Genomic DNA, 25,401 nt, shown 5'->3' with positions numbered 1-25,401 from the left:
CAGCCGCGATTCGATACAGTCACCTGCGGGTCAGCAGCCACGTGCCTTAGGCCCTAGACCACCACGGCGGGGCGATTCACGTTGTCGAGTCATCTCACATGATGGCGACTACTGCTCGAGAAGCGTTTCGTGCAGCTGAACGGTGGTATACTCAAGATACGTCAAGCTCAACAGAGTGATGCCCAAAAATGAGCACAAGTCACATATCACTGTCGGCACCGGGTGAGTAGTCGAGTTGTTTTTCTGAAAAAAAAAAAAAACTACGCTCATGACATTGCCCTAAACTGTATACGACCACCTCAGAAGAGGCTGGTCGTTCATCTTACGCCATTACCGTGCTTTGTGTTTTACGCCAACCTTTCATTTTTTAAACCAATCCTGACTGTCTTCGCTTATATGGCTTTAGGAGCAGGCTAACTTGGGCATTAAAGTCGTGTGCCGCTGAATTACTGCCGAATGACAGACACTTATTGCGAAATAGCCACATGTTATGGCCTGCACTTTTTTAAAAGTTAGGACGACCACAAAGCAGCTTCTATTTGCTTTAATATCATACCTGCAAAGAAGCATATCTTGAACCTCTGCCTGCTATGAAGCTCAGTCACATGCAGTAAAAAAAATGGTACTCCTTTGCGATCCAATATCTGTGTTTTGATAGCAAATATTTGTTTTCTATTTATCTAGCATTTTAGCGACTCAATGAGCTGTTCAAACTGAGACTCAGCTCTAATACAGCGCATGAAAAGAACAAAAACCAAACAAGCGCTGCAAGTAAATATATCGACTGCGTGACTCGTTGGTCGAGCCGCGTTGTTGAAAGTGGCTTCTCCGTAAGGTCGAAGCTAAAGCAGTTGTGCACGCTTTACAGGATATGGTCTGGTTTAAAGGTACTCGGAAACATTTTTTTTTTTTATGCGAATGCATTTCTTAGTCGGGCTACGCCAGGCATCCGAGATTGTCCGCACGCCAACAGGTGTTATCACCCCCTCTCCCATAGCAAACTGTGGCGAGCGCGTGAGCTAATCCTCGCCCCATGCAACTGGAAAATATGGTGCGAGAGAGGGTAGGTGCAGTTCTTTGCCGCTTCTTCTCTCGCTCTTCGCTCTCTCTCCTCCCTTCCGCCTACTCTCCCGTCCACTCGTACCTCACTCTCAAGCGTCCGCTGGCTGAGCGCCTCTCAAGAACATCAGGAAATGTGTGCTCGAGATGCTGCTTTGAAACGCCAACGCCGAGACGGGAACGCTGGAAACCCACTCTCTCGTCCGCTCTCTTCTCACTTTCGACCATTCGCTGGCTGGGCGCCTCTCAAGGTGATGGCAGAAGTCGATGAAGCGAATGCCTGACTTGCGGTGCAAGAATATGTTAGGTGATGACACTGCGCCCACCGGTGTGTCCAGATTGTGTTCGCCGCCTGGCCTGTTTTCGCTTGATGTGATAGATGGCGCTCACTGGGTAGTGACTCCTATCCGCGTGTAGAAGGTTATTGCTGCGGAGCCTCACTTGTTTATTACGCCCGATATACACACACATCTATATATATGTCAATAACTTATAACACTGTGACTGCCCCGCCACAGTGGTCTAGTGGCTAAGGTACTCGGCTGCGGACCCGCAGGTTGCGGGATCAAATCCCGGCTGCGGCGGCTGCATTTGCGATGGAGGTGGAAATGTTGTAGGTCCGTGTAGTTAAAGAACGTTGAAGAACGCCAGGTGGTCGGAATTTCTAGAGCCCTCAACTACGGCGTCTCTCATAATCATATGGTGGTTTTGGGACGTTAAACCCCACAAATCAATATAGCACGGTGACTCTGCTTTGACGAAATTGAGTTCCTTGTTATATATGCAGCTTATTTGCCAATAGTGTTTTTGTCATATAAATTCTCCAAGGGCAGCGAGCGTTTGCCTGGAGAGCAGTCGCATTTTGACCCAACAGCACTCAAGAGAACTTTTCGTTAAAATTCAGGTGTTGGCGTCGGCGGTGTCGGCGTTAGCACTTTTGGTCTCAGCATTTTGGTTTTTTGGACAAAAAATCATCCTTTTACGGGAAAGAAAATTTGAGATGCTTGCGATAAGGATGCTAGCCTGAGGGCAAAGACACGCTAGCAATTAGAAAAGCGATAGTCTGCATGCACTTGTGCGTGTATGTGAGTGCATGTGTACCTGCGTGTGTGCGCACATGTGCCTGTGTGGGTGTGTGCGTGCGGGGAGATATCGCTTTCGCGTTCAGTGCAAAATGCACTGAATGCGACAAAATGAACGCAAAATGAACGAGAAACTGCGTCAGACACCTGTCAACTAATGTATCACGGCACTTACACGCGTTATGTTAGGAACATTAAGCGACGTGCTACCTTTGCTAGTATTGCTGTTAATGCCCCACAGATGACTTCATTTCAGCCTCTGGCAGTGTAAGCAGTATTGTACGGTGAGAAAAACTTCATTGGGTCCCGAAGGATGACTCTGGGTTAACCCGTAGCACACTCATGTCGGGATTGTCAGGCCAGTGCCATCAGCCATACTTTGCGATATTTTAATAAACCGGGTTGGCTTCAACTTGATGAAGTGCTTATCAGACAGTGAAAGCGAGTGCAATACCTGAAGCAGTATATTTTGACGCCGAAAGTCATATTTCGTGTTTGATGAGATATCTAAGACTATCTAATGCCTTCGCCTTAACAAACAGTGTTGTATCGAAAGTACCGTAGTTGGAAGGTAGGAAAGCCGTGCAGATTTTCTAACAGTTGGGTGCTATGCAATGAGTGGATGACAGTAAATATATTTCATGAAACTTCATACACCTTGCTGGGTTCTACAGAACTGTGCGATCTTAGCTTTCTGCTACGCTTTGTGTTGCTCAGTTGCACACTACATACGCGTGAAAGCAAAGACGTACGATTGCATAATCAACAGAACATCCTAAAACAACTTTAAAGCTGACTACTCAAATGCACATAGTTCCGTCCACAAGCTAAAGGCCATCAATCCCCATGGCACATTGTGTTTTAAAACTGCGTTACTAGGGGCGAAAATAGACTCTATAGATGTTGATATAAAAATGGCCCGCCCCACCTAGTTTCGATGCGTTCCAATTGAAAACTTTTTATTTGTTTTATAAGGGCTGAGAAGACAACAAAATGTCAGCCCGAGTACAAAATACTATGATGCTCGCCATGCTGTGGTAATTGAAGGTTAGGGCCCCGCCGCGGTGGTCTAGTGGCTAAGGTACTCGGCTGCTGACCCGCAGGGCGCGGGTTCGAATCCCGGCTGCGGCGGCTGCATTTCCGTTGGAGGCGGAAATGTTGTAGGCCCGTGCGCTCAGATTTGGGTGCACGTTAAAGAACCCCAGGTGGTCTAAATTTCCGGAGCCCTCCACTACGGCGTCTCTCATAATCATATAGTGGTTTTGGGACGTTAAACCCCACATATCAATCAATTGAAGGTTAGGTTTGACCAAGTGGAGAATTTCAACGAGCACCTACATGCACGAATGTTTGGTTTCTTTTTTTTTGCGTTTCGCACCCATTTCAGTGTGACCCCCGCGATCCGGAGGCGCACTTGCGTTCTCAAGCTCAACAGCACCACATGTTGGATATAAGGTGCCACGGCAGGTGCGCAGCCAAACTCTAAAGCAATGCTTCTCAGCCTTGGATGTTTCGGGGACACCCTGTGGACCTGTGTAAGTGATGAGAAATCCCTTACAGGGAGAAGAAAATGGAGGTAGGGGGAGAAGGTGTCTGACGGGAAGTAAAGGCGCTGCGCCAAGGGCGCCTTTATTGCTTACTGGCGAAGAATGGTCAAGTTTAAGTGCCACACCAGTTCGATATCCTCCCCTTCTGAGCATGTTGCGCAATCTGCAGCCACATGTGACTTCTTTCGAGCTGTTTTTTTGCAGAAAATATCCTAAGAAGGTAAGTGCAAGAAGAAAAAAAAAAGAGTGATTGGCTAACATGCATACATGCACATAGGAAGACGCAGAACAAGTCTACAATCCATAACTGGGGCCGAAGTTTCAGGAAGAAAGCTACAACAACCAGTTGATTTTTTCTTCACAACGATGAAATGTGGGGCCTGTACGAGTTTAAAAGAGCTTCAGAAGATTCACTGTGCGCTCCCTACCACAAGTAGGTAATTAAGAAAACTTCACAAATATATGTACGGCTCTATTTTGTCTCAATACTGGAGTAGTTGGCTTACGGTATCTGCTGTAGGCTATCGATAAAAGTTTTGTTACAACAAAAATACCAAAAAAGCTCTACCTGGTGCATTTCACAATTATTTTAAAATAATGCCTTCTAAACAACACACAAAAGGCAAGTCAAACGGCATTTAGAGCGTTCAGCAGTAACGTAGGCGCTACACTTGTGCCACTCTGCAGCGCAAAAAATAAAAAAGAACGCAGGTTCAATGCCAGTCCGTTACAGTGACCTCAATTTAACGTGTGCATTGTTCAAACAGGAAAAATACCTCGAGTATAATAATTTAGTTGCATGTTAGTTCTAGTTCAATAAAGCTACCGCGGAGGTGTAATACGTGTTCGCGTGTTGTTTTGGGTCTGCTTTTTTTATTACCGTACATTCGAAAGCTGAATGTTTGTACACTCGCATTTCTAAACTCTCGCCAGAGCAGAGTCTATCATATGCGATGCTGCCGCCCTAGGTATCAGTTACTCTCTAAAGTTTTTCTTGAAATGTTCACTTAATATATTGGCGTCGCTCACAGTTCCACTATCTATCTACCCTATTCTATGATATGTCTTAACCCTTTAACTCATTACATGACCCAATCGGAGTTTCCACTAGTCAGCAGTGCAGTTTAATAAAGAGGAGAAAGGGACTTTATGCACTTTTTCTCATTGCAAAATGGAGTTGTCTCTCTTCCGCTAGCTGTTTCATGCATTTAGGCGTATGACATATCTGTTTCACTTGGTTATTCTCCACAGCACGTTTCATCTATAAATTCTTTCGCTTTATTTTCTTTGTATTTTTCCTTTAAAGACTGGTTAGGTATAAATCTAAAATTAGGTATGAATATGCTACAAATATTGATATACCATACAGAACTATAGTTAAGAAGGCAAGTCTCATATACTTTGTGTCCACTCGAGAGGAGACTACCTAATACGCTTACTATAACAGGATTGCAGTGGTCGCTTCAGATAAACAGTTTGGAGAACTTTTCAGTGGCTTGTCGTGATTGCTCAATATCATTATTGCGTCGTTATTTGTATAATGTTCGAGGGATTGTGGTGACACTTACTGCCTGAAGACTGCGCACTTTAAACACGTTTGTTCAGCCTCGGCCGGGAGCACTGAACATAGTGTGTTTCAAACGCGTTTGTGCGAATCTAGAGAATCTCGAATTGCAGAATGTAGTAAAAATTTGAGAAGACGATGTATATACTAGTGCCCCTGATGCTGGTAGGACGTTTGTATGAAATTCACCGAAGAGCGTAACGCGACATGAGGGGTCTCCTCGGTCTCGCGAGCTTTCAACGCAGGGTCTTGGCAGCCAGCCCGCGCTGCTTCTACATTCCGAGCCCTCCGAGCTCTTGCTTCGGCTTCCTGGGTGTTTTGACGAGTAGCGTACAAGCTAGCGTCGTCTGAACGGTGGTGAGACATCTACTGTACCCTCTTTAAATAACTGGAAAAAACCATTCAGATGTGTCGCGGGTACTACGCTTATCAGAAGAAGGATGAATGGCGTAGTGGCATGGCAGGTGTTTTACTGCCATCGTCATAGTCGTGAGGTATAGTGGGTGCCTTGCATGTGCTGTGCCGTGATGGCGGAAAGAAAATGTGTGCTCTGGAATGCACGTCATTGAAGCAATGGCTATGGCGTAGGACGAGCCCCGAGCGTAAACAGCAAGCTCTTCGAAAGTCAGTTTCGCTGCAATGGCAAAGCAATCAATGCTATAGCAGCAAATGGTAATGTTACACTAAGTAAGGCTAGCAGTGATTTCGGATTCGATCTAGCGTAGCTCTACAAAGCGCTGGTGTAACTTAGAAGTGTGGCAGCTTGAGCTAGTTGGTATGGCATGACGATAGTTATAGCGCGAGACCAAAACCGTGTCCTTTCGTGTCCTTCTTGTCTCTGTGTCGTCGTTTTGGTCTCGCGCTATAACTATCGTCAGGCTGGTGTAACGTAACACAGCACCTGCAAGGAAAGAAGCGGTTTTCGTGCAGTCCGTCGTCTCAATGCGAAGTGGTATGAGCGCCGCACATAAAATAGGGTACATAATACGTATAGAGATAACGCGCACGTACCACAGCCCTCATGATAAAAGTTCGCAGCTTCTGTTCAAAAGACGTAGCCGCCTTTTTTCACCAGCGTCCTTTTATGCTCCTTCACCTAACGAAACATTGACGCGTCATCTGTGGTGTGCTTTAGGAGCAATCAACAACAGGCCTCGTACGCGGGGTGATGCTTGTCGCATGTGCCTTTCGTGCGGTGAATAGTGCCGGCTCGTTTCTTCTCTTTTTCAAACGCGTTCGTCACCAGTTCTCTCGATCTCGGGCGTATCTTAAATGCTACGCTGGAGCTCTTGGTCCTGTCGACGATGCTAGAGGCTCAAGCCAGGACGGAAGAAATGGGAGCAAATGCAAAACACTGATTTCAACATCAAGGTATACTGCTCCCTCAAATCCATGTCAGTGCTTGTTTCTGGCGTATCACTGACTGATCGAATATTTCCGTTTGCTGTTAGAACTGCGTAAAATTAATTAACGAAATTGCTTACTACAAAAATGCTGATTGCTTACTACAAAAAAATTGCTTACTACAAAGAAATTGCTTACTACAAAAACACTGATTCATTCTGTCGCCCACCCAATGATTAGAACTCCGCTTAATCTAAAAATTGTATGGTCCCCTTCGAGTTCAAATTATTGATCTTCTGTAGTTTGTAACACAATACTGGCGAAAAAAACTTGGTACTCAGAACGGGACGAACACCACGCAGCAAGCGTGGCGTTTATTGTATCGTGAAAGAGTAAGTTAGTAATACGAGCAAAATTGTTCTTATCTTTAGTGTTCCTTTACAACACTTGAGGGCTTTCAACAAGCATTTTGAATCTATAACATGTGCTGTACAGCCGAACGACTAGCGTTCAACGTTACCCTTATTCGTCCGAGTCGCAGATAATCGTTGTCGTTAACTGTGTAGAACACGAGTATTGCCGCTATCCTAACGAGGATTGGAGGTACTGCCTGCGAAAAACGGCGTTGACAAATACATGTGGGATTTTACGTACCAAAACAATGATATGAATATTAGGTATGCCGTAGTTAGGGGCTCCGCTAATTTTATCCATATGGCGTTCTTTAACGTGCACAGATATCGCACGTGCAGTACACGGTTCTTTAGCATTTTGTCTCCTTGGAAATGCGACCGCCTCGGCCAGGATCGAACCCGCAACCTTCGGGTCAGCAGCAGAGCACCCTAGCCTTTCATTCATTCAGGTGGACAAATGAATGGGTTGTCAGCGGTAATCTACGGGGATGGAAGCTCATTCCTTTTTTTTTTCAAGCCAGCATGTCTGACCTTGAGCAAGTGTGACAGTGGCAGCAGGTCTGCCCTTGTGCAATCAATATGGTCTCAGTGCGAATGAGATGTAGTGGTAAGCAGTGGCCCTATTTAGTCTTTCAGGCACACAGAATGGTTGAGGTAGCATTCATAAAGAATTCAGCTGACTTCCACCACTGGGCCCCACCATGGTGGTCTCGTGGCTAAGGTACTCGGCTGCTGACCCGCAGGTCGTGGGATCGAATCCCTGCTGAGGCGGCTGCATTTCTGATGGAAGTGAAAATGCTGTAGGCCCGTGTGCTCAGATTCGGGTGCACGTTAAAACACCCCAGGGGGTCGAAACTTCCGTAGCCCCCAATACGGCGTCTGTCATATTTATGTGGAGGTTTTGGGGCATTAAACCCCATATATCAATCAATCAATGAATCAATCAACAATCAATTAACAATCAATCCACCACTGAGAATATTTAGCAACCTTCTTTGTGAGGCAAAGTTCTAGGGGGTTCCGCGCATGTGTATAGGCAGCCTCATTACTCGCTATACCCACATACAACGAAAGCCATTCAAGGTTATTGTAAGCCATGTACTGAATTTTTTGTCGAGAAAATCCTGAAATCTTCTGTACACTTCTTCAAGAAAAAGAATTGCTCAAAAAGTCCAGAGAAGACTTGCTATGCGAGAGTGCCTCAGATTTTCGCACTCCAAAAAAGTTTAGTCTCCATATGACTGCATCAGTTCCCATGTTTTCGCATACTTGATCTGAGCTAATGCAGTCATGTCACGCAACACTGGGCTCTTTGAAGGAATCACGAACGCTGCAGCAGTTGCTCCGTGCTATATATCTAATGGCTACTCCTAGCAATAGACAATAAATCAGGCTAGCCTCACGTATTCGGAGTCCCAGTTGGGCGCAAAAGTGGTCCAGATAGCATTTTGGTACCATAAAATTATTAATCATTTTCCCCAAAGCCTGCAGCAGCACCAGAACGACGGTAACCTTGAAAATGACTTTAAATGTCCTTATACAAAGGGCAAATGGCTATTTTTAAAAACTCTTCCTTGCTGCAACTGAGTAGTTGGGATAGGAAAGTGTTTTTGCAAGTTACTAAAGAAACACACACCCACGCACATACCAACACATGAAGAAAACTCGTTGAGCGTTGCAAGTTAACGCGCAAAGCAATCGCACAAAATAACAGCCACTGAACTTAACTCTCAACCACCTAAAAATTTAATTTGATATACAAACTTTCGCGGTGGTGATGCTATTATCTGCTTTGTCGGTTGAAGTCACTCTCTGCAAATGATCTATGAACTCCCTTCTCGCTACATTTTCAACCTATAACAAAAGAAAGAAACACCCCTCAATTACTTTCTCGCGCTGAGGCATTAAGTTGGCAGTCTGAAAGTATATGTCCATGGTGATCCATGCTTGTAAAAGTGTGAAATGGCCGTTGCACCATGCAAGTATACAGCATCATCATGTTATTCCTGTCCTTGTTCATCATCATTGCCAATGTGATCATCACAATGAATATTTCCTTCTATGAGGCAGGCGTTACATAACGTTGCATATGCTTCAGCCTTTGTGAGACAACACTAGTCGTTGAGTCTTTCTGGTGAACTTCTTATAATGTTGGTGGTTTTAGGGGTAAAAACCACAATATGATCATGAGAGACGCGGTTGTGGAGGACTCCGGAAATTTCTACTATCTAATGCTCTTTGAACGTGCACTGACATCACAAAGCACGTGGGCCTCTATCATTTCGCCTTTGTCAAAGTGCGACCGCTGCCGCCGGAATCGGACCCGCCACCTTCGGGCCAGCAGCTGAGCACCTTAATCACTACAACACCCGCGACTTACTGTTGATGAGAGTTGAAACACGCTAATAAAAAATTAAGAAAATGATAAGCCAACGCGTACGCGAGGATATCGCAGGGACATTGCCTGAGCTATGGCATTTGTCTACGCTGTCTTTTTTTTATTTTCGTAGTACAGATTAAAAAAACAGCAAATCAAAGACGGCAACGGTGATACGCTAGCAGGCGTAGCATTAAAACATCGATATTTATTACAAGTGGTGCACTCTGGACGTATGCGGTTGCTGCCTGGCCTCGAGCGCAGCTCAAACCGATGCCGCTTGTTGTTCTTGCGCGGAGAGAAAATAGATGCCTACTACGCGAGAAAAAAACGTGCGCTGCATTCTAAGAGGTATCGCGATGCGGACAATGAAACCACGTATATATACGGCAGTGCGAGTCGGCGGCCGGCATGGAATGCGTGCCCTTCTTGACTACGTCGCATTCGGGTATAAGACACACAATGCTTATGTTATTGCGCACGTATGTACGTAGAGGTTACAAAAAAGAAGAAATACTGCAAAAATGAAAATGTGTTGTGTTGTATGGTAACCAAATTTAGCAATGGTACTCGATTGATCTGCCTTGACGCATGGAGAACTGCAACTCTGTTATAATTCTTTCTGATATTGCCTCTTTCAAAAGCCGCTGTTTGAAGCTTGAAATTTGTTGCGGACTTTAAGAATATACGATGCATGCCTTTCATATGTACATTTTCGAGCACACAACAGCGCTTAGGATTGTTAGAGGGCTTCAGACAAATTCTGTAACATGCGAAAGAATTTCATTGGCAACAGTGGCAACTGTGTGAAACGTGGATAGTTTGTAATAATTATTGATTAAATTCAAAGAGTGGTAAGAGAGAGAGAAAGGCGAGGCAAAGGCAGGGAATTTAACCAAGTTGCCCCCAATTGGCTTTCTTAAATGGGCGGAGCGGGGAAGAGGCTTAAGAAAACAAAAAAAGGAAGAGGAAGTACAGGAGAGCGGATCAGGGAGCATGTCGGTGTTCACTGAACATGCGTAGAAAGTGTCGGCCGAGAAAAATCTTCGAGTCCGATTCCTCTGAGAATGTCGAAGGGGACTGGAATTTTTTTCTTTTTCGATGTCCCCACTTTTTAGCACAAGGCGTGAGTAGTAAGTGCCGAAAATTGCAGGTACAGTGATACAAATGTAGGAGGGAAAAACAGACGTTTGATGCTCTGTACGTGCTGTATTCGTCATGAACCAACTCCCCAAACCAAGCTCTCGTTGCTAAGTGTCCGTGCGCTAAGTGCTAATATATGAAGACCAGGACCGGGAACTATATAGAGAGCCACTAACAAGTTCCCTTTATGGACGATGAATAACGCAACAAGCTCAATGTTGGACAAGTGTAAAGGGCTTGCATTTCGAGACCGAATAACATACGCACTAAGTGCCTGCATATGAGATTTGACAGGCAATCACATATTCATTGCAATCTAACAAAGTGGCACAGTCGTTAAACCTGGTACACAATTCATTACAATAATATAAAAGATATACACTACATGCGTCAAACATAGAAGGCCGTTAGCTTGCTAGTTAAGTGAAAGAAGCTAGCAACGAAATAATACCAAAATGAATTATATATAAATAAAGGAATGAGTAAAAACAATAGTACCGTTAAGTAATTGATGTAAAGGATATACCGAATTGTAGCTCTCCGAAAGCCAACTTTTTACGACCTAATTCAATTTTAGGCTGCATAGTCTATGGCATACAGCGCACGCGTTAGCGCAACATTGCACTAATTTGAAATTATCATTAGTTATACCCTTTAAATATGAATTTTCGGATCAATATATAATTATATGAACGTTTTGTGGGTGTAATATTATATTTCGGCTAAGTAAAAGTAAAGCCAAGCATGAGCAACGAGAATGGAAAATAAACGAAATGCTATAGTTGTATGCACCAAATCCAAGCTATTATTATGAGACACACCTTAGTGAGGGATTGGCCAGGGGTTAATTTTTAATAGCGTATGTTCTTTAAGGTTTCGCATATGCGGACTTTTTTTTTTGCATTTTGCACCCATCTTAGTGCGGCCGTCACAACAGGGATACGAACTCTCACCCTCGGGCTTAGCCGTGCCGTGCCATAACGCCATAACCACTGAGCTACCGAGCCTAATCAGTGAAACCATACAGCGTTAAATCTGCTATGCCGGTTATTAATTTTATTTATTTACGTGTGTGCCATACTTAAGGAACCTTGCAGTCAAACAATTAAGGTTCAACGTAACCTCGAAGGTACCAGGTACATCGAACGCAGTGCTGGTAACCATTAGGAATGGAGGGGCACCGCTTCATAACCACCATCACATCCCCTAGAAAAAATACAGAAGACCTACTACTGCATCAAGAGGAAAAGGGGGCAAAGTTGGAAGCCACGCAAACAATTAGTCTTGGTATTTTTTCGAGCAATAACAACGCGGAATCGTTCCAACTCGCCTGTATTTTGGTTCTGCGTATGCATGGCAATATACTATACCATGCGTCAAATCACGTGCTATCTCCGAGCAGGTGACCTGCGCAGAGACTGCACCGCTTTGACAAAATTCGTTTCCTGTCATTTTTTTTAGACTACCTGCATGTGTAGCTTTTGCTCTTAAAATGTGTTTTCGTTATTTTTTCACCCTTTCATTCCCGTTTTCGATTACAGGGTCACAAAACGAATTTTCATCTAAAGCGTAGCACATATTAACATTTATTCTCACTATGATCGCTTGACATCCCATTTCACCAACATGTATAAAGAAATTATACTATACACAGTAAAATTTTTTACACCCTTATAGGTGTAAAAAGGGTGTTATCGCAATTTACACCCTTTTTTCAAAATTTCACACCCCTTTTTTTTTCGGAACACCCTACAAGAAGGGTGTACAGGCAAAAAGGGTGTTGTTGAACAAGATGAAGGGTGTTAAGGGAAGGACTTAAGGGTGTACCCGTGCCACACGGGCACAGAAAATGACATTCGGTATATATAGCGAAGACACGTGCACTCAGTTCCCGAATGACATTTTTTCTCGGCGTTGCTGTTATGTCCAAAGCGAATGACATTTGACTTGATGATTTCGATCGCACCACCTTCCTAGTGAGCATTGGGTGAGTATATATAGCAATAAAAAATAAACAAGCGTTTACAAGCTTCATACACATCCAATGATAATTGAAAGAATAAATAAGCATATTACACTGCCGTTAGCTTTCGTTCATTAGTTTGTTTCACGACGTTGCAACCAACCATGGCAACTTAAGCCAAAGCTAGTCAGATCCACAGCATAAAAAGGAAATGGCGCCTGGCGCATTTATTTTACATTGCATATATACCAGCTGAAGAGAAGTTTTAAGCAGTTGTTTGAGTGATTGGTGTAAATAAGATCCGCGAAAAGTTTCCTTCTAGTCGAATCAAATGTCGTTTTATATTTCTCAATCAAATGAGTCCTGGCGATGACATTAGAGGACGAACGGCATTTGGGCGATTGCGATTTCGTTCATCCGTGATGTGGCACCACGCGAATGGCCTTCAATCTGAAAGCATTATAGGAGATAAATGCCATTTTTTCTGCCCGTGTGGCACGAGTATTAAATGCATCCATGCTTACATATTAAAAAGACTTGAGTGGAGCAAAGTGTATGTTGTACTGCATTTTTTAAGATTATGGTGTCATCGACACCACACAAACAAGGAAATCCTTTATAAAGCCATTGTCACAACGTTATTTTTTGTAATATCTTTATTTTCATAAGAAAAGATCATGATATACACTTTTTGCTTCGCAGAAAACTGTACAAGAACAATCAAGAAAATGCACAAAAAATGAACACACACTCGCAAAGGTTCAACATGTGTGTAAATATTTTTATATTTACATGTGGAACAAATTTGGTATCGAAAGAAGGAGAGGTACTTTTGAAATAATTTTTCTACAAACGACTCTCAAACGACATTCCGGAAAGTTCAAAAGGCTCAAATTCAACAGCCACGACGAGCGCACGCCGTTCTCACGCGCTACTCGAATATAGGATGTGCTTGATCAAGAAGGAGACGCCGCCATTACCACTTCCTTTCGGGAGCGCTGTTAGCACGACGACGGCTGCTGGCCCTTCTTTTTTACTTCTTTCTCCGGCGGCCGTGGCAGGGCACAGCGCCTTCGGGAAGAGGGGATGAAAGATGTAAGGAGACGAGAGAGAAAGAGTGGCAGCGTCTTTGGAAGGTTACGTTCGCTTGCAAGTGACGACTCCAGCAGCAAACGCGTCAGAGAGGTCGTGTCCATGTAAGCATGGTTTACCCCCTGTCCCTCTCCGCCCCCTCAAATTCAACGTAGAGAAGCGAGCGCGGAGGGAGATACCATTGCATATAGAAGGTGTGATGCTTCCGCACTTTCTCGGCATCTCTTTCCACACCCGCAAACTTTCACTCCTCCGTCAGTACTCGTGAGTGCGCGCCATTTTGATAACTGCGCCGTTGAAAACGTGACTATCTGCGCCGTTCGCAGAGTGCTGAAGCGTTTGAATAGTATTTGGCGTGCATTTTCTTCACTCGCGCTGAGGACTTTGGAACGTCAATTTTGTGCGCTGCGTCATCCGAGATGCCGCCGATCCGTTGTCTGCTGACTGTACCGCACATTCAGATAAAGCGGACGTACCACTTGGAAGAAGGTTCCGTGGTCGCCCTCAAACATGCGATTGCCACATGTCCTGTCCTTGGGTCGCAAGTTCAACTGTCTTGCAGCAAATTTCAGGCAAGTGACTGCTTATTTGTTCAACTGTGTATTTGTTGAGAGCGATAAGTGCTTTTAATCGTCGTTGAAAGCTGAGGCCCGTTTTTCTTTTTTTTTTTTTTTGCTGCGAGTTTGCGTAGTTTCGTATTTAAAGGCTGGGGATGTGCGCTTCTGTACTATTGCTAGTGGGGTCCGGTTTGCCGAAACAGTGTTTCTAAGAGGAAAACTAAGCGTGCAAGTTTTTGTATTATTTTACAACTCATGCGTTTTTATTGTCTGCCTCATACATGTGTACGCGTGCCCGAATTGACAGTATGTCGAAAGGCAACTACATGTTTCGCGTATCGACATCGTAGCTAGGCCTCACTGAAGGCTTGTCAATGGTCGCAAGCCTTGTGTTTACGTTCTGACCGCATTAACCTCTCCTTGATGTAATTTAACTCACCCCTCCCACACACCACTACAAAAAAAAACGTGTTGATACTCGAGATAACATCGGCTGCAATGTGGCCGAACGAGTTCGCCGTGCACTTTTAAACTTAGTTCGCTGAGCATGCGGCTGAACTACACTCGCTTCAACAAAGTTCGTTGATTTTGAACGGTTGTCAGCGCACACCACTTTTCATAGAATGCACAAATAAAGCATGAGAACGTAGTGAGGCGCTTGCTTTAATATTTTCAAGAATGTCACTTTTGTTCTTATCGTACACAAACCTGTGTTATCGTCGATCTAGAGTGTATTGTAAGTTGGAGCGCTCTCGAGTGTTTTGTATTGTTGAATTAACATATATAGCGTGTATGATGCGAGTTGTGGAGTTGTCTCAAGTGTACGTGAGGAGAATTGCATAGTGAGGGGATTAGTCGAAAATTTATTTCGAGTAAAGATGCCTATGCGTACCTGCGTGCGTGTTTGTGTGCGCGTGCGTGCGTGCATGCGCGCGCGCGCGCGTGTGTGTGTGTGTGTGTGTGTGTGTGTGTGCGTGTGTGTGTGTGCAAGGCATTCCGGAGGCCGTGTCTCCAACAGGCCATGCGTGCTGGCAGCTGAGCCGTGTCTTCGCGATCTAGGAACATACAGTAGCGAACAAACCCTCATACATCTTTTTCAGTTCATTGACAATATACGGGGTTGGTTTGCAGGTAATGGATCCTCTGTTCAATGAACTTGTCGACCTCGCTACTGAAGACAGCATACCCGATATGTCGAAAATCGTTCTTATGGCACAGCAAGAAAGTAGCGGGAATGAAGCGCCGTCATGTTCATCGTCACAGGTAAATTTTCTGAGTTTTTCGTTCTTATTGTTTAATATTATTAAGATTAAATGCTCTTTTATAAATATTTAAATTATCAGTTATTTAGTTTTGATGATCAGTTGCAACTGTTGGCGCGAGCGATTTTTGGCAGCGAGAGCAAAACGGCACGAAATGTCTGAGTTTGTTATCAGCTGATGTCATTCTAGAAGTCCGATGTTAAGTCCTAACGCCTGATGCTCTTCTCTAGATTAGTTATCGAATATGGTACAAATCCTTTGCGGATGTTACGATCTAGCTGCTTTTTAAGTTTTACCGGCTTATGTTGATTTGAGTACATTTTGTTGGAATATTACTTACGGCTAGGGACATGTATGCTGTGGGTGAAAGAGGAAGTGTGATTGTGAGCAGCAAAGCAGGGGGACTTGAGTCAAGCGCAGTGTTTCTTCGCGGAAGGTGCGGGTGAAATCGGTGTTGTGGAATAGCAGGGAATGAATTAATAAATTTTGAAGTATTTTATTTGAAGTATTATTTAAATTAAAAAAATTGTATTGAAGAAATTGTTTTATTGTCTGCGCTTTTCGCACGCTAGCATGCAAGGCCCTGGTTATGTTTTTTTTTTTTGCGTGTGACACAAACTTGCGTGCACTCACGCAATTTTAGGAGGGTGCCTTTTTTTAACCATTGCAGTTTTTTTAAAATAAGAAGTCTATGATACGCTGGTTCCTGTCGTTTTCGCACAAACTCGATGGCGAAGCGAAAATAACTTTCTGCAGCTAAAATGACGACCACGTGACAAATTTAAAACTGTTCAATTAGCATTTTAATTTTGGGCTTTAGTGCCGTATATATCAAAGTTCTAGTGGGAAATCATAAGTAATCGCACCTGGCCGGCACGAAGCACAGCATAATACCGAAATGACCCGTGGAGCGGAAATGGTGAAACTTAAATGGAATGGTGCGCCAAAGCAGAATCTGGTCGTAAAAAGTCTGCAAACATCTTAAAATACCCAAGTAGACAGCTTATCATTTGTCTAAGATGGGTGGTCCTGATATTTTCCGTTCTGAAAATATAAAAAGACTAAAAAAAACATTTCACTTCTCTGCAAAAAGAAATGGCAAAGTGTCTGCGCCAGAGGTTTATTCTTAGACAGGGGAAAAGTTTCATTGCAGTTTTCTTGTGCACAGTGCATAAATAGTACGAGAGAGCGTGTACCAGTTCATGGAAATGCCGATTTTTGCTTGCACTACCAGGTGCAATGAAAAGCTTAAACCAGCTCTGCCGTTATTATTGTAAAATACCTACCACCTCGTCATTGCAATGTATGAATACCAACTTGCCGCTGCCCTCTATGCTATGCATTGTATCTCAATATTGTATATTGTGCATTCCCACCCCTGAAACTGCCCGCGAGGGCTTACAGTAATATAATAAATGATGGCAGTGTGAGCTATAGCAATAGGTTTACAGTTTCTAGAATGTGTTGTGAAAGACTGGCGTGTATTTAAATATCTCCATGCTATAAGCAATATCTAGTACATTTACTGACCAAAGTAATAAAAGATGGAGCTCTCAATTATCGTAACACTGCAACTTTACGAAATACAGCTTATTAAGTTGCCCTTGCTATGTTATTACTCACTACTCACCAACAGCTAGCGAAGTACCATTGAACAACACTGCCAATGGAGTGCAGCGGAGTTTATTAGGGTGCCTAATGAGACATAAAAATGTTGTTTATAGCCCATAGTATGGATCTTTACTTGTATGCGGGTCTTGTTAGCTTTCTGAAATGTCAATGAGGTATTGTAAATGAGTTCTTTGGAGATCCGCAAGGTGGCTGAAGGTATTTTGCAAGAACCAGGCCAGTTTGCAGAAATGCGTATACTAACGCATTAGTGATCACGATTTTCTGACCTCCTGGTTGAAAAATGGTTCTCAAGCAAATGCCTTCAGTCTTGTGAGAGGCCATGGATTGCAGATATAAGAAATTTATTTGCCCCTTCTGCAAACATATGAAAAGAAGAAAACAAAAAATATCCTCTTTGCTGAGTTTGTGGAAATATTAATAATTTGTTTTTTATTGAAATGGTGCCACTGTTTCAACTCAGTGGGGTTCGTTTACTTCACTATTGGCATGAAAGTAATACCTTAAAAGTGACTTCAATGAAACCAATATATGGGATTTCTCAAAAATGAAAAACGAGACCTAAACAGCCCAACATAAACAGTTGTAGCCATCTGGCATCAGGGAACAAAAGTATCATGAATATAGCCTTATTATAATAAGTTCAATTGCAGACTAACGTCTGCTGATAAAAAGTGCAGTCATCATGGCTCATTTCGTTACCAAGTCTCATGACAGATACATGCTCATCGACTGTAGTGAAATGGTTAATGTGCTGGTTGTCCTCCCCTTATTTGTATCATGTAAAAGTTGCATTATTGTTCGTTCCCTTGCTTTCAGGGCACATTACAAGCTGTTGTTGAAACTGGTGAGCAAGACACACCAAGCATGGTCATTGAGCCTGTCGAGCGGTGAGGGCTTTTTTAGGATCATTTGTAATTGCAGTATGAACAGCTATGAGTTATGGGTAGAGATGTGCAAATATTAGTTCACCATATTGAAGCAGTTCCGAGTAATAAAAACCAGGTTGAATTGAATATATTCAATTCGGAATGATACATCAACAAACTAGGAAAAGATCAACTTGAAATGAAAATTATCACCAATAAGCATTACATAAGAATTATGCAGTGTTGTTTGAGGGTACCTCATTTGCAGTTATTTAACATGTTTGTGAAGGAATGATAGCTGTTTGGTATAATTAGAGAGCTGTGACACGAATGTACGTCACCATTTCTCTAGGCAGTAACAACAGCTGTTCACCAGTCACACTAGTGCTTATGTGTTGATCTTGTCATCATAGCTTAATCCTTTAAATAAACTTGAAAAACTTATTACGTAAACTTTGCAACATTACTCGTGGCTATATAAATATTTGTGTTCATTTGGCATGTATTATTACAAAGTCATATTCTGTTGAAATATTTCAAATAATGTAATTTTTGAATTGTATAACTTTCTAATCAAAAGCATTATTAGAAGATAAGAACACTGATTGGTTAATGACTTGCAGTCTTCTCAAAGCCATGGCGATTTTAGAGCTACACTTACACATGTGCGTTCAGGAATTGCAGAAGTGCAATGAATATGCAGTAAGAAATGCATGTTCTAGTCATGTTCTTCTTATCTTCCACCTTGATCAAAACTACTTGAGCTGTTTTTATAGATGTGAGGCACACTTAAAGCATTGCAATAACAATCCAGCCATGACATTCAACTTGACTGTTAATATCTATTGCAAACTCACTTTTTCAGCTTCTATAGCCTTGAGAACACTATAAATCAATTGTGAATGACTCATAAACTTTTAAACTGCTGATATATAAACTGCTGTCTAGCACTTTTGGCCTGAGTGTGTTTGTGTTGCTTTTGCTGCAGGTTTCTTGTTGTTTGTTTTATTCAGCCCAAATATCTGCTAATTTCTGGCTTTATTTTTAACGTGTGCATGAGCAGAAAGATTACCCGAAGTGTTATTTTTCTTGCGGTAATTTGCATCATGATACATTTTTTACAGCCCACTCGGCTCAGGGGATAATGATGGCATAAATTTTAAACTACCCAGCCTTGGTGCCCTCCATGAAAAAGTGATAAGCTCTCCGCTGCTAACACCTTCTACATTCAGGCAAATCATTGACATCCTGCACAATGAAATGGCCAAGCACACACTGTGAGTACACAGAGGTGCACATTTAAATATAGTGTCCTGCCCTGTTAAACTTCAAGTTGTGACAGCTTAAGCTGCGATGCTCAACTGTCTTGCAGGTATCCAACGCGTTGTTTCTACAGTAAGGTGACAACCCTGCTTCTTGACAAGTATCCACAGCTGAAAGATGTAATTGGAAGTGGGCACGTAAGTACTGTTATGCTGTAAGATATGTGATACTTACGCTTAATCACATTGCTCCCTAATGTTCCTTAAAGCTCCTTAATCACATTTAAAAGCAGTTTTGGGTACATTTTTTTCAGTGTTTCACAATGCATTGATATAACAACATTCACTTTAATAAAACATATGTTCAATCTTGAAAATCTAATTTTGCATTGAAGTGACACTGTATGATGCTTACAATTACAAAGACTATTGTGCACAGATTCATATGTAAAATCGAAAACAAAAGAGAAAAAGAGGGTTCTTCATTAGCTGGGACTCGTGGGGTCATTATAGTCTTAAGCTTCATATGCTGTAGGGTGTAATTGGTAGTGGTCACTTTTCTTATTCGCAGCCGCTGTCATGAGTAGCAACAAGTTGGGGTCTTGTATATGGCCGCATACACAATACTAAGGCTCAAATGTCCTGCAGCTACATAAATCACCAGACGAGTGGATAAGTGAGCGTGCTACTAAATTTTAGTCAGGGTATTGCAGCAGCCATTTATCTGTGAGACATACTTTTTAATAAATAAGCAGTGCTGCTAGACATTTTGTGAATGTTTTGCAACTAGTGAATGCTTTGGATATATTTATCAAAAGTGCATTTCATTACCAGCAGTTCTAAAGTCACTGATATCAGTGGGCTTATAGTGTTTGAATTTTAGTTTGTGTATTTATTATGAAAAGAAATTCATTGAAAAGGCCAGGTATGCATGTATCATTGTGTACATGAATATATTGAGCACCTTCATTTTCCGAATTGACAGGACTCCTGGAAAGTAGCCCTCCGCAATAAGTATAAAAACCTAAGAAGGAAGCTGGATGATCATGAAGATGTGTTAGCAAGTCGCCAGAAATTCGGTGCCCAAAAGAAAACAGGAGGCACCACTGAGCTTCAAAGGAAAAAAGCTGGGAAAATGGTGAGGATAGTTTAATACCGTGCTCACAGAAAATCCCACCCATTTGTAAAAGCTGCATGAATAGTCTCATCAATAGCTTGCAATTTGATTCCAATTCCAGAGTGTGAGCATCACAGATCTAACAGCAGAAGATGATGACAGTATTGCCAAACATGAAGATCGACTTGTTTTGGAAACCAAAAAACTATTGCCGGATGAGCAACTCGTGGAAAAGTTAATGGCCTTGACAGCTGGGAAGAGGCTTCCTGACGTTGCGACGAAAACGATTCGTGATGTGAAAAAGAACTACCCCTATATGATGGACTTTCAGCGAGTACGTTGGCTTTTTTTTACTTCTAGGTAGGGTACATCTGTGGTTTATTAACTGTATTGCTGTAATTATATAAAAGTGAAGAAATTTAACTGGGTAAGAATACAACTTGTTGCCACTGGGGTCCCAGCCTGCAACCTTCAAGTAACTCATATAATGCTCTGCCAGTCAAGCTACAGTGCCAGCCTTCCTCCTGTACACTTAATTGGGGTCGATGTGTGCACTTAAACTTGGGAGTGTTAGCCAGTGCTGCATGCTCTAAGCTATTGCGATGAGTGTTGAACACCTTTTGCCTGCTGCCACCCCGCGGCATATTACTTTTGTACTATAGCTGCAGTTTACCAATAATCCCTCACATACTTTCTGAAGGCATCAAGTCTGCCAGAACAAGACTCTTGCTCTAAACGCAAGAAAAAAGTGGAAACATTAGGCCTCGGTTTTCTTCGTATGACGCCGCTTCAATGAAAACGAGCTGACAGTAAAGATAAGAAAAACATGGGGACTTGATTTTGAGCGCATACTGTATAGTTATTTGAATGTTGTCTATTTCATGATCGAGGACATATATTTAGTGGGCAATGTTCTATTTGTATTTTGTAGAGAGATTGTTTGGGTGCCGCCAGAAACTATTTTAGAATATATGAAAAATTATGTAGGTGAGGCTGCTCATCATGAAAGGCCTGACATTTTGTTTTATAATGGTGCTCGCTGTTTATTCTATGCAGTTTTGCAATGACTTTACAAGACTGACCGACATAAAACCAGTCGGGAAGGTTTCAACAGCCATCGATAAATTAACCCAATTGGCAGTGATGAAGAAAATACGTTGTAGTGAAAACACGAGGCAAATGTTGGAGAGAGCACGTCAAATGGACCCCAAAAGGATGAGAACAAGACGTGAGTTCATGAGAATTTTATTTCAGCTTGGATTGTACTCGATACTTGAAATATGATTGTGTAAAAACAGGGAAGACAACAGACAAGGATAACTGCGTACTTGCTAGGTTTGTAAGACATTAGATTACAGTTTTTCGGTAACCCCATAGTTAATTTTCCACAATGTAATATGCATGCACTCTCCCGTATACTATAATATTTATCAGCAAATAATTTTATTGTTTTCCCTATCAAGGATCCTAATAATTGCCTGTCTTTCATGAAACTAGCCCAAGCTGTTCAAGGAGCTTTTGCCACTTAAATCAGAGTTACTCTGGCTTACTCCTAGTGAATTCAATCAGTTACATTGCTCAGGTCACATACTTTTTTAGCACTATGTTCTTGTGTTGACCTACTTTTTTTTGTGGTACATAAAATTGCAATCTGCATTATCATAAATAGCTCATCTTCATTCTAAAAATATAAATCTGCAGAGAGAGTAAAACATGTTTGTGTACTTATGTATTACTTACCTTTTGTATACCTTTTATGATTTTTTTTAAAATTCAGTGCTTTCAAATTTATTGTTTGCTTTATTTGTGTATCATTTCTTGCTTTCTTGTAATGACACAGCTTCTAATAATTGTAGAAGCTGAAGAAAAATGGCCCTGAAAAGTCTGTTCGCAGCACACACATGCAAGGGTACTTGAAATGTTGGCAGCCACACATCCTTGCTCTCGTGAAAAGAGATTTTATGCAGCTCCTCACTTAAAGGCTAGCAGAGTGGAATTGCGTCCATATGTATCAGAAGGCTAACTTATCACAGGAGGTCAAATCACAGGAGGCTGTATATTAGGAGGCCATATGTATCACAACCTAAAAGAAAAGTTGTTTCAATGTGCCCTAAGTTTGCACTTCAGAGCTCATTTGTGTGTGCTGTCCATGTTTTCTTTCAAGTGCTACACATCTGATAAATGGATGAACCTGTACAGACTGCCAACTTTACACTTACTGTTTTGAACAGCCTAAAGGATGAAAGACACATATGATAGCTGAACATCAGAAATGCCTGTATGGAGTCCTTTTTTATGTTTTTATTGTTGTTTAATCCATGAGCTCACATTATCTGCCCCAACTCACCCTTTTGATACATTTCAATACACTTGCACCATTGGCCCTTTCCTAAATGTAACACCCTTTCTTAGGGCCACGAAGAATATTTTTCTCACAAGGGAATACTTAGCAGTATGCTGATGGCCCTCCTTTGTAGAAGTCACGGCTAGAATTAATCTATATTCAAAGAAAGTGTAATTACCAGATTCATTCCTATGAAGAATATGTTTTCACGTGTTCTGTGAAAGCTGGCTATCACATTTGTGTTTTATACAATTGTGATTGAAGTCAACACATTACCCTTCTAGCCAATTTCTTGAGAATATGCCGCTTCTTTACAAATTTTGTATGACAAGCTTGCATCTTTTCCTTCCCAGGCTTATTTAGAAAGCATTTTAGATGTTGAAATGCATGCTTCATTGCCTCTTATCACAGTTTGAAATTATTTATTACTGTCAAATAAAATAGCCTTGCATAATTTTATTTTTTGCAGATATTATGGCACTTGTAGCTCTGAAAATCGTCTGTGAGAATGTGAAGGAACGGTCAGCATGGTCAATTTTATTTGTGCAAGAGACTGTGAGTATATGAAACACTGAGTAGCTAATGTCACTGCATGTTAGCAAATGAAAATTTAGACAAACTGCATCAAAGCGAACTCACTATTGCTAGCAGAGGCCAATGGTCAAGTTATGACAAAGCAATGCCAGTACAGTTACACCCCTTTATAAGAGGCATGCTTCGGATGGCAATTCTTGTCTTTTATACAAGATGTCTCTTATAAGCAGGGTGCCTCGTACGCATTTTCTTATCAGCCCATATTTTAGTGTAGGCACACTGGTGTCTCGGATACCCGTTTGTCTTTTATATCAGTGTCTCTCGTAAAGGGGTTTGACTGTAATACCAAATTTAGAGATGGCGATAGATAACGTGTAAAACATAATTTTGTGGCTGTAAGCTGTGACCGACGTAAATGAAGGAATTGTGAAGGTCAGTCAGCCAGTATTTTTTTTTCAAGTGCATGACATTGATTTGCAATTTTGCGTCCATATGCTTTAAATGATGCCTTGCAATACTCACTTTAGGTTGCATTTTACGTCAAGATGGTGTTTTTTTCATTCTAAACATTGTTTCGCATGTGGCTTTGCAAAACAGCAGTAACTCCTGCTAGCATATACTTTCTCTCTCTATCTGATCAGTGTAATCACGAATTAGTTTTGTGACTTGATTCCTTTAATATATGAATGCAAGGCCCCAGGCTCATTTTATGCTTTGTTTGCTTTGTGACATGTCTTGCTTTTAAGCAGTGTGCATTAAATAAATTTACACAAGGCTATCCTCCACCACCATTATTGTGTCTGCAAAACAAGAGACATATTCAAACTCTTGAGTGCTCCTTAACCTTATGCACTCCATACTCGGGTTTAAAAAATCTGAGTATCAGGTTAAATACACAGACATAGAATAACAGTGTGATGAGCGTTATAGTTGCATTGTATTAGATTTTTACAGCAAGTAAAAATAAATTTCAAGATGAAACAAGGATGAAAATATATGGTACAATCTACATCACCTTCTCCTGCTGTTGTTTTTTTTTTGTGTGTGTCAAGGAATGTTTTTATTTTTCCAGGAAGAAAAAATTTTTTATTTTTCAAGTATAACACAGTTATTTTTGTTAGCTGATGTAGAATAACTAAATATGTCTGAAGAAATTCTTGAACGAGGCTTTTTTTCTTTTCCTATTCCCTAATGAGGCAAGTTTTGTGCACGCTAAGGGGCAGTGAATACCAGCTTTTTGTTTGTGTATGTCGAATGGATGCATAAATTTTCATTGCTTTGCATTGTGATTGCCTAGAGAACTCGTGACACTACAATTGTTCCCTTCATTTTGTCAGATGCATTATATTGTTTTAATCTCCCAGTTAAACCATAGTTATGCTGCACACATTGAAATTGTTGTTAATGATAGATATCACATCTGTAATGCTAAAACACAAGTTGTGTCTTTTAAAGTGCTCTAAACCTGTTTTTTAAACTGTACAGAATTTGAAGTAAGCCACTCAGTGAAGTCTTATGCATTTTCACTTTGCCTATACAGGACGACATGCCAGCAACGCCATGTGTATCTTATAATGGGGCCGTCCTTGAAGATGCAGAGTTTTTCTGGCTGATGGTAGACCAGACAAAGTGTTTTCAAGTGACTAATGCAGAGGAAGGACTTGTCGCAATTATGTGTGCAAACTGGTTGTTCAATGTTCAATATGCTTGTAAAGCGTTCAACACCCTTGTCGTCCTCGAAAGATTTTTTTTTGAGCTCGAAAAGACAACACCAAGATCTGTTGTTGCGAAGTTCTTAAACATTGTCGTAAAATCCACATAGTCATATGATAATGCCATATGGTAATGTTCTTGCACATTTGCCTTACTGCATATTTTTTATGTTTGATTGTATTAGTGATTGAAAATTTATTGATTTTGCATTTGCTTCACAAGTCGTGCATGTTTCTCCTTTTGCATAGCCGGGCACACATGCTGTCAAATAACCCATGGTCATTGAACTTTTTAGTTATTACCATATTACATTCCTGCAAGACGGAACTATTGTGCAATAGTTTTTGCTGCTTGTTTGCTAATCTAAATAACATTACACTGCCTTGGTTATGGTCAGATTAGATTATGTGGGCCATTATGATATAATGCACATTGCAAGAAGCATGTGTAAAATTTTGCAATAAATGTAAATAATTTAGAGAAAAACTGCCTTGTGGTACTTGTTCTTGATATTTAGTCTGCACAAATCC

General features: G+C 41.6%; 1 protein-coding gene across 1 annotated transcript; it reads left to right on the top strand.

The window, feature by feature from the left end:
- Positions 1-15,127: 15,127 nt before the first annotated feature.
- LOC142775431 (uncharacterized) lies at positions 15,128-25,143 on the top strand. The gene is made up of 9 exons (XM_075876824.1): positions 15,128-15,404; positions 17,852-17,922; positions 19,026-19,178; positions 19,274-19,361; positions 20,149-20,301; positions 20,402-20,614; positions 21,337-21,508; positions 23,094-23,179; positions 25,120-25,143. The coding sequence occupies exons 1-9, from the start codon at positions 15,276-15,278 to the stop codon at positions 25,141-25,143; spliced, it is 1,089 nt and encodes a 362-aa protein (XP_075732939.1). The 5' UTR covers positions 15,128-15,275.
- Positions 25,144-25,401: the final 258 nt, after the last annotated feature.

Source organism: Rhipicephalus microplus, chromosome X (assembly GCF_043290135.1).
Source record: "Rhipicephalus microplus isolate Deutch F79 chromosome X, USDA_Rmic, whole genome shotgun sequence".
In the NCBI taxonomy this organism is placed as follows: Eukaryota; Metazoa; Arthropoda; class Arachnida; order Ixodida; family Ixodidae; genus Rhipicephalus; species Rhipicephalus microplus.
This window is presented reverse-complemented; position numbering and strand designations above follow the sequence as displayed.